General features: G+C 42.5%; 1 protein-coding gene across 2 annotated transcripts; it reads left to right on the top strand.

Moving 5' to 3' along the window:
- Positions 1-7,141: 7,141 nt before the first annotated feature.
- Positions 7,142-9,596, top strand: gem (GTP binding protein overexpressed in skeletal muscle). 2 transcript variants are annotated; one of them, XM_039620031.1, is made up of 5 exons: positions 7,142-7,219; positions 7,376-7,884; positions 8,244-8,320; positions 8,404-8,608; positions 8,695-9,596. In XM_039620031.1, the coding sequence occupies exons 2-5, from the start codon at positions 7,527-7,529 to the stop codon at positions 8,976-8,978; spliced, it is 924 nt and encodes a 307-aa protein (XP_039475965.1). In that variant the 5' UTR covers positions 7,142-7,219; positions 7,376-7,526; the 3' UTR covers positions 8,979-9,596. The 2 variants fall into 2 exon arrangements, with proteins under 2 accessions (XP_039475965.1, XP_031609906.1); XM_031754046.2 differs by having other exon boundaries at positions 7,142-7,884.
- The last annotated feature ends 586 nt before the right edge of the window (positions 9,597-10,182 follow it).

Below are 10,182 nucleotides of genomic sequence, written 5' to 3'. Positions count from 1 at the left end.
TGTTGAAGGCTTCACTGACTTTGGCTTTGGTAAAACACAGAGGAGCAGCCACTGCAGACGTCAGCAGATGACCCACCGAATCATCACACTGTACTTCAAACACCTGGAATTCTGCCCCTCTCCACAATTATTCCAAAACTTGATTTGGAAATAAAATACAAACTTTACTTACCCTGGATCATTGAGCAACAGTGAGGTAAAACCGTCTGTGGTTCAGGAGTGGCTGGATATTAGGAATATGACAGCCGCATCTGTGCATGATGGTTCCTCATGCTCCAGCACAAGCCTCAGTCAGCTCTTAGCTCTCCCAAGTTCTTGAATCAACTTTTCTTAACAATCCTCTCAAGGTCACCATCACACAGGCTGCTTTTTGCACTTTTTCCCTTCCAGTGAACTTTCCAACAACAGGCTTCCTGAACAGTGACTTTCTGCGACTTACCCTCCTGGTGGAGGTTGTCAGAGATCTTAATCTGGACAATTCTCAAGTCTGCAGTTTTCCACGTGATTGTAGCTGCATATACTGAATTAGGCTGAGAGATACTGACATACAGTATTTATACTGTTTGAATTGTAATTTATAATAAAATATGAAATTCAACACTCCTGAGATAAAATACTGGATTTCTGTTTTCTGTGATCTATCCGATTGTTTTCTTTTTTCTCTGTATTATTGTAAGGTCTTTACCTTACAACATAAAGCACCTTGAGGCTGATTACTACTGCTGTTCTGATTAATTTTAGTCCTTTTAGTAGGTGAATAATAGAACCAAGGTAAAAAAAAAAAAAAAAAATTCTGCTGATGTGTGTAATGTCTTGATGCATGCTCAATCATCCAGGTAAGTAAATCTCCAAAAGTTGATTCTGTTCATCTGGACGTAGCGTTTTCAGTGGGAAATACTATGTCCAGATGTACTGATATGTGTAACATTCACCAACTTAGTTCAGGCACTATTAAACACAATTTCAGGCTAATCTGCCTGAAAACTTGGTGACCTCGTAAAGTAAGGACAGCATCTTCACCACAATTGAAAGTCCCTGAGTTCAGACATTCAAAAAAAGAGACCTGAGACAGAAACCAGTGGTGGCTTAGCAACTGTCACCAAGCAACTTACTATGGGTCCTGCTGCAGCTTGGCTTTGCTGATGTAAGATGCTGTTTGTTGCTTCAGAGCAATCGCATTTTGCGTCGCATCTCCTCGCTATTGTTATCGGACACGTGCCGGACTGACGAGTGTCACTCTTCCAAACAGGATATTGATCCTAATCAGGTCTTTGAGGCCATGTGCTGGTGGGTGCGTGAGGTGGAATTTGTCTGTCTCTCCCTCTCTCTCTCTCTCTCTCTGTAAAGCTCTTACTGGCTGCCGCTGGCTGAACCTCCAATCCCCCATTTAAGCCGAGTTCCAGCTCGACGATTTAAAGGGTGAATGACTTTCCGCCGCTGGAGGGGGAAAAAGGGACATGGTGGTTTTGATGGAGACAGATTGGACACTTAGTCCTTGTGATCCCAGGACCTGAGTGGAAGATCTAACTACACTGTCACAGCTGGATAGCCAAACCTCTGATGTAACCCCCACTGAGGTTGCATTTCCCATATTTCATTCATTAATAGTCAAGGTGTCTCTGACATCAAAGCTGGATAAATGTTTCAGAAATATTCAGACGCTTTTGCATCAGCATGGACACCAGATGCCATCTGTGCTTCTTATTTAGGATTCAGGATGTGAACTCGATGCTTGGTGGCTCCTCTGTGGACACACTTGAGCTTTAGCAGATTTATGTAGTTGCTACCTAGCAAAGAATTAACAGTTTACATTGTTGAAAAGCAGACTGCCCTTCTGAAACAAATGTTCACCACCAGTTAGCTGGAATCCAATAGACAATATTGATCACCCTACTTATTCTCTGATTTTCTGTGGTGCTTCTTTTGTTATTGTTCCCGTACTGTTCTCTGGATAGCTTTACAGGATTAGAAATAAAGGGCATAAAATATAGAAAATATCAGTTTAAAATCTTAAAATCAACTTGATTTTAAAATGTATTCTAGCAGCAATTGCATATGCAGAAAAGCCAGTTTAATAATAGATGTTAAATTGGTTTATAAAATCTATAAACTTGAGGGCCACATATTTAAGATTGTGCTCCTCCGTCTGGTTTCTCTTTATCTCGCTACTTAACAGCTTACACACAGATTTGATTGTCTCTCAAACCTGAAGACAATATTCTTGGTCTACATCACAACACTTTTGTGGGTAGCATGAGGTTTGGGAAGCATTGCTCCAGGAAGGTGCTGGGTTCAAATCCAAGGCGGGTCTTTTGTGTGTATAGTTTGCATGTTCTCCCCGGGCCTGTGTGGGTTTCTTCAGGTACTCTGTCTTCCCCTCACAGTACAAAGACATAAATCCGATAAGGTTAATTGGTGATTCAACTGCAGGTGTAAATGTGAGTAAATGTGAATTGTTGTCTACGTTTACACATAACATCACAGATTGACAATCAGTAAATGCAGTACGTGCTGCCTGACTTGTACAGGTTAATGCTGGGAAAAAAAATAAATAATATTGTCAGATTAAAACCAGTTGACAAACCTAGACAACAACAAAAACTCAATTCAACTTCAGTGTAAATTCCCAAAAGCAAACATTAAAGCTAAAACTGTTTCCTGGTCTTTTATGTGTATATTTACTCTAGAAGTGCTCAGCTGGTTTCTCCTCAGCCTGCACCAGCATTTACGTTTCATTTCATCTTTAACCATGACCAACTATCATTACTACACTTCCTCCAAGAGACATTCTCCCCAAGTGTAGCATCACTCTTTAAATTGTCTGCTGCGTCACGTTTTACACCAAAGTGACCATCAGATCAGACTGGGATTAAGCCGGGGTTGTACTGGGTAGCTTCCATGCATGAGCAGCACCTTCATCAAACTCTGTTTTGTATTAGGCGATAGGAAAAAAAAAAAAAATAGGTCACTTCTCACTCTCTCGCCATCAACATCACCCTGCCAATCTGCAGCCAGCCAAAATGTAACCCTTCCCTCAATCCCCTCCTCCTGACCCTGGGCCTGCTCCAGCACTTAACAAGGATTTAATGTTTCCCAGTCATCTGTCAAGCAGATCAGAGCTATAATGCAGAGCAGCAGGTCCCGCAGATGAGAGCGCAGCCCGTCAGTCCTGAAAGTCCGGAAAAACAACAGTCGGGGGTGGGCTGCATAATCCGACAATTACTGTAATAACCCTCAGTCGCTCAATCCCTCACTCAAAAAGTGCTTTTCCTAATGAGAATCTCATGTTTGCGAGTTGAATGCTGTTTACAAGTTGAATGCAGTCTCTCTGGACATTTGCATATGTTGTTAGAGAGGTCATTCATAAAATACTGCTTTTTACAATCCGTTGGCAATATGCTGCTGCCAGCTGATCTCAGGGCAGCAACAAGCTTTTATTTAGACATTTCTGGCAGAAAGGAGATTCTCTGACAGGAAACAGAAAATATCACTGTACAATGATAATGAGGGTGTTTGACATGATAGTTATCAGTTTCTTAACCCAGCGACTGCTGAATTGCAGCTAATAAATCTATGTAGCCAGGGCGTGTTGATTCTGTGATATAAAACTGTTATCAGGTGCAGCCACTCCTTTTCCTTCAGAGCTCGTTCAGCGTCTGGTGCAGCTTCATTCACTATAGTATTTGTGCTAATTAGATGGAACAAATCTCTGTTTTTGTCTTGCATGTGCTGATAAAACAGTGATTTAATAATTAGTTAAATATTTTGGGAAATATTGCACAGCTTTTAATATGTGATTAACCTAACCAGGAAGTTTAGTAAATTAAAATAAACCCATTAAATGCTACTTCTTAATGTGTGATATTTATTAGCTGCTTTATGCCATGTTAAAGGTCCATATTGGGAAAAACTAGGATTTGGGAATAAAAAGCTCCCTTTGTTTGTTCCATGATGATATGAGACATGTCTGTTAATCATCTGTCAGGTTGGCCAGGCAGCAGCAGAGGTGTGGCCCATTTATGCTCAAAGAACTTTCTCAACGCTGATACATGAATAATGGTAATTACTGACTCATCCATATAAAAAATAAGCCAGCATCTGTTATAGGTTAGAGCAGAGTTCAGCAGACACAATGCGGATTCACCTTCATTTTGTACAGGCTCACAGTTAAAGACTGTTGTTTTTGTTATCAGTTAAACTGTTACTGTATTCTACAAAAGGGGATCTCTATTTACAATCATGTTAGACAAAAGAAAGTGGCAAAAGTTAACACTAAAGGTAATTTTATAAATCATTATTTTACTTTTCAGTCAATTAATTACTAATAGCTGCAGCTCTGGTTCAGTTTAATTCAGTTCAAGAAAATCCCACCTGTCAGGTGACCCCCTATGAGCGACATAATAACTCGGCAACAGTGGAAAGGAAAAACTCCCTTTTAACAGGAAGAAACCTATAACTGAACCAGGCTCAGGGAGGAGCGGCCATGTGCCGCCACCAGTTGAGAATGAGAAATACGGGACAAAGGCACACGGGAAAGAGCCAGAGATGAATAATAACGTAATAATCACTATAAACACAGTGACTGAAAAAAGGTAAGTGAAGAAAAAACAGCGCATCAAGGGAAGCCCCCAGCAGTCTAGGCATCACTAATGAAGGATTCAGGGTCACCTGATCCAGTCATAACTATATGCTTTATCAAAAAGGAATCTTAAAAGTAGAGAGGGTGTCTGTCTCCCAAATCCAAACTGGGAGGTGGTTCCACAGAACAGGGCCCTGAAAGCTGAATCCTCTGCCTCCCATTCTACTTTTAAATACTCTAGGAACCACAAGTAAGCTCGCAGTCTGAGAGCGACGTGCTCTGTTGGGATAATAGTACCATAGTACTGAAAGCTTTTTGTGTTCTTGACACACGCCTGTTGCTTTCAGATGGTAAAAGTGTAGGTGGAATGAACAATACTTGTGGTTGTTCCCACTTGCTTCTGAACATTGCAGCACAAATGTTGTGTACAGAGAAAAACCTTTTATGTGAACTGGTTGCTGTTAACATGTCGGCTTTACAGTATGCTGTCTGCAGGGTAAGAAAAAACCAGAATGGGAAAGGATGAACTTTTCAAGGATACACTGTAGGTCTGCAGTAAGAATGCGTTCTCAAACACACAAAGAAGGAACATTGAGATTATCCGTGCTTTTCAAGTTCACGTATACAAACTCTGGAACTCAAAGCTGTGTTGTTGTTTTTTTATCCTCACACTGAACAGCATATTTACAGTATGAAGGACCGAGCTCTTCATCGCGCTGTCTCCCTCCATCTGTTATCCTCAAGGACGTTCGATCAGACCAAAGCAGTTCGGATATGCTCTATTCATGAGAGTTTTTATTATGCTCACAACCGTGACCTGCATGCATGGGCTTACACTCCCATATTTATTTAAACTACACCTGAATGCACTGCATGCATAATTTATTTGAACAGAAAATGGGCAATATTCTGAAATGTATTGGTAAAAGCTTGTTTTCATCTGCAGTCCTTGAGCAGTTGCTCTTAATGAAGTGCAGACAAATTTACATTGTTTAGATTCCAAACATTAAAGATCATAAAGCAATTGATCAGAACTTATATAATCTTTTTTTCTGACCTTCTCACAAATTACAAATTTCACAAAAAGAAAATGCTGTAGGTACACAAGGGAGAAGGATCACAAGTGATTTCACCGCCAGGCATTTGTGTAAAACACATTTTTCACAGCAGAAACTTTATGAAACTTGAGTGTCCGAATGGTCATTTTGATTGCTTTATGTTTATATTACCACTAAAGTCTAGATATTATTGTTTTTATTGCAGCTGGTTTAAATTCTGCTTGTCATGGTATTAAATTTAAATTTAAAAGAAAAGGCATTGTAGTTGGAAACATACATACGCTACTGATTGTTCTACATTTTTCAATAACTCAATTATTGCATTCATCGAAAACTATGGATCCTAATATACTAACATGTTTATTCAGAAACTCTAGGAGCAAAAGGTTTTATTTTTTAATAAACTCTGAATTTCCAAATTTTCAAAGGAATGGTGCAAAGTGAAAGCGGTTGTTCTTTTCCTCTCTTTGTTACGGGGCTAGATGGAGCCATGCTTTTATGATATTTATACCAAGTTCTAACCCTACCATCTGAATGTTGCAGAGGAAATTGAGACTCATCAGACCAGCCAGAGTTTTTCTAATCTTCTGTTGTCCAGTTTTGGCGATCCCATGTGAACTTCAGCCTTAGTTTCTTACTGTTAGCTCAGCGTAGTGGAACCCAGAGTGGTCTTCTGCTCCCGTAGTCCATCTGCTTAAAGGTTTGATGTGTTCATGGATGCTCTTCTGCATATCTTGGCTGTAGCGAGTGGTTATTTGAGTTACTGTTGCTTTCCTATCAGCTCAAAGCAGCCTGGCCATTCTCCTTCAACATCAACAAGGCATTTTCCCCTGGAGAAGTGTGGCTCATTAGATATTTCCTCTTTTTCAGATCTTTCTCTGTAAACCTTAGAGATACCTTACAGATAGCAGATCAGCAGTTTCTGAAATACTCAGACCAGCCTGTGTGGCACTAACAACCATGCCACATTTGAAGTCACTTAAACACATTTCTTCCTCATTCTGATGCTCAGTCATTGTGATCATGTCTACATGCCTAAATGTATTGAGTTTCTGTGTTGTGACTGGCTGATATTTGCATTAAGTGCAGTTGAATAGGTGACCCTAACGAAGTGGCCAGTGAGTGTAACTGTGACAGTAATCAGAACCAGATTGATCCTGGAAGGTTTCTAATATGAAGTGTAAATGTGTTACAAACCTTTGGTTGAATCCTATAAAACAAATTTCAGCAGTGAAGCTTCTCTATAGGAGCAAATCAGTGTCACAGGCTCTGCACACATGTGTAATGCTGTGGTGCTGAACCGCATGTCACTGCCGCACAGTCATTTTAATATCATCTGAGCTGCCGCACACCGTGCGCATGAACCAAAACAGTGAGTACCCAGCACATCACGGCTTTGCATCCACTCTCCCATGCTCTACTTGTGTGACCTCCCCCCGCCCCCACCCGTCTATATAAACTGCAGGGAAACCCCATCAGGGCATTAAGAGACTTCACTCAGCTGGAGATTACCGAGGGATGAGGCTGGAGACACATCAAGAAGGCAGCAGCTGTAAATTTCGCTCCGGGATTTACCCAGAAAGTGTGTTTTATTTGTATTTTTGGAAATGCACAAATTAAACTTTGAAACAGGTTTAAGCAGCATATTGAGGTCGTGGGCGCTGAGTTAATGCAGTAGACACCAACAGGGGGGAACTTCTGATTATCTGAGACTAAGTTTAGGTACCTTTATTCTCAGAGAAACGAGACGCTTCTGGTTCACCTGAAGAGGATAAAAAGCTTCTGAAGCGTCTTTTAAGAAGTAAGAAGGCTGTTTGTTTCTGTGCTGGAAGAGGTTTAATCCCACCGCTGTGTATAATCCAGTCCATCCTGATTTTGCCGCCGGCACCATGCTGTCCAGTGTGCGCCGTCACAGCCTCCGCCTGCAGAACGAGCTCCACCGGTGGAGCATCTGCGACGCGGGCAGCCACCCGCTCTCGGACAGCCTTCTGGCGAGGGTCCCTGCCTGCATCTCTCGCTCCAAATCCTGCGCCAGCTCCGCCGGGGAGTCGGACGGGAGCAGAGGGAGCTGGTCCTCCTCGGACTCAGTCATCTCCACCGACTCCGCCGGGGAGCACTCCGCGGAGCCCGGGAGACCGTATCGGGTGGTGCTGCTGGGGGCCAGCGGGGTCGGTAAGACGGCTTTCGCCAGCATCTTCGCCGGTGCAGCGGACAGTATGGACAGCGACGACTGCGAGCTCTGTGGAGGTGAGAGAGAGACCTTATTAAAGTGCCCGAGAAAGTTACACTTCTATACTTTCTGTAATAGATAGATAGATAGATAGATAGATAGATAGATAGAGATATACACATATAAATAGAAACCACAAAGTAGTAAAGATAAATTATAATTCTTCTACTTTGCTTTGTATAGTGCATATTTGTATTTGCATAGTATTATTGTTAGGTCAGCTACTCTGCTATAACAGTGTAAATTTCCCACCTATGTGATTAATAAATCTTATCTATAATAAAACCTTAGCACTGCAGTTATTCTAATAATAATGTTGTTTGACGTTTTGCTGATTTCACTAAGATCTAAGTGTTTGATTCCTGTTTAAATTCAGATGAACTGAGTGAAAAGGAAATTGAAGTGGATGGAGAGCCTGCCTCTATAACTCTGATTGACACCTGGGATTCACAGGTGAGTTTTTTTACAAAATGAATCAAAGAAGAGACTTCACCTGCCTGTGTGTGAGCATACTAAGCCCTGTGTGTGCTTTGCAGACTGACAGTGAATGTGTGTACGAGCGCTACATGCAGACTGGGGATGCCTACCTGTTGCTGTACTCTATCACTGACCGGGCCTCATACCTGAGAGCTTCTGAGCTCCGGATAACCCTGCGTCGCTTCCGCCCTGCCCAGAACACACCGATCATCCTCGTGGGGAACAAGTGTGACCTGGTGCGACGCAGAGAAGTGTCAGTGAGCGGTAAGGAGGCCTAATCTGAGTCTGTTTATGTTTCTCTTTTTTTTGATGCTGATGAAGTACCTGAAACTGTCTCCTCCCTGTTTCAGAGGGTCGTGCTTGTGCCGCTGTGTTCGACTGCAAGTTCATCGAGACCTCGGCCGCCATGCAGCACAACGTCTGGGAGGCTTTCCGCGGCATAGTGCGACAGCTGCGTCTACGACGGGACTCCAAAGAAGCCAACAAACGCCGCAGGCACAGAAGCTGCACTACCCGCCGAGAGAGCCTCCCTATGAAGGCCAAACGTTTCCTTGACAAAGTGGTGGCAAAGAACAACCCCAGCGTGGCGTTCTGGCTGAAATCCAAGTCCTGCCATGATCTCTCTGTGCTGTAGGAGCCTGATGGATGAAGCCAGATGTACATCACACCTTTGAGCAGGAGAACAAATTACTAGGTGGAGGATAAGCCTACTTCTGAGGTGGCTACAAAGTTGGATGGTTCACACGCAGCCTTCACGGTGTTCACATCCACCCTCCACACAGCCGGGACGGTGTTAGGAACGCGTTGCAGTCCAGCGCAGACTGAGAGGACTCGGCTTAGATTGTCTGCCTTTGAAATGAACTTTGTTAGAGGCCTCGTGTCTGTGTGACAGAAATGTCTAAGAGATTAGAGACCAGCTGATGGAAACTGAGAAAAGGAAGTGATTTATTTATTTATTTATTTGTTTTGTTGTTTGTCTTTCGAACAAACTCATTTTAAGAGCCTTTTCTCTCCTTTCTTCTCTTTTTTCCTGATCAGTTTGCTCCGATTCTTGCCAAATTTTGACTGTTGATCCCAAAGTGCTATGATTTGTAAGCTACTTTGTGCAGTTAATGTCTTTGATTATGTGTACGATGATCTTTTGACAGTTACTTTATTTATACGTGTCGTATTTTGCACTTGTACATAAAAACCAGATTGCTAATGTATCTTTTTTTTTGTTTTAAGTGTTGCTTGATGAAATAAAGTGACATAACAGCATTTGGAAGGGAAAAAATAACACTCTTTTGTCTGCCATCTCCACATCACTGATGAGAAATGATAATGGGTGACTCAGCTTTGACACAAAGGGGACACACTTGCACAAATAGGGTCTCGCAGCAACACTGCGCTGATGCAGGATGAGTCAGGTGGTGACATTAAACCTGAACTTACTTCAGCAACATTAGTCCCCTGTGCATCTGATTGGGTATGGTGATTTGGCTCCCAGTGTGGCACCTGACAAACTCCCGAGCTTGGTTTTGTTGGGAAAGCGGTCAAATGCAGGAAAATGTGTTGCCAAGGTAACATTCAGAGGAAGTGTGTGTGTTTGGTTCAGAGAGCGTCGGGCAGATGGTGTTGGCCGCAATACCGGGCTGTGTGCACGTACAGAGCCACGCATTACATAACAGAGTCACTTCCAGCTTCATCCACTGAACCATCGACACTCCAGTCATAGGTTCTGGTTAAATAGTGGGGCCTGTGAAACAGTGACTCACTCGCAGCCTGTTTTCCTACAGAGTCGTACAGTTTTGTGGTTTGTGTCCAAGCAGCTCTCCACAGCTTGTAAACCTCTCAGC

This window comes from Oreochromis aureus, linkage group 11 (assembly GCF_013358895.1).
Source record: "Oreochromis aureus strain Israel breed Guangdong linkage group 11, ZZ_aureus, whole genome shotgun sequence".
Taxonomy (NCBI): Eukaryota; Metazoa; Chordata; class Actinopteri; order Cichliformes; family Cichlidae; genus Oreochromis; species Oreochromis aureus.
This window is presented reverse-complemented; position numbering and strand designations above follow the sequence as displayed.

Excerpts from the sequence above, each read along its gene's own strand:
- gem (XM_039620031.1), top strand. The coding sequence starts at position 7,527 with ATGCTGTCCAGTGTGCGCCGTCACAGCCTCCGCCTGCAGAACGAGCTC. Across the intron at positions 8,321-8,403 it reads TTGACACCTGGGATTCACAG|ACTGACAGTGAATGTGTGTA; the intron begins GTGAGTTTTTTT and ends TGTGCTTTGCAG. Across the intron at positions 8,609-8,694 it reads CAGAGAAGTGTCAGTGAGCG|AGGGTCGTGCTTGTGCCGCT; the intron begins GTAAGGAGGCCT and ends TCCCTGTTTCAG.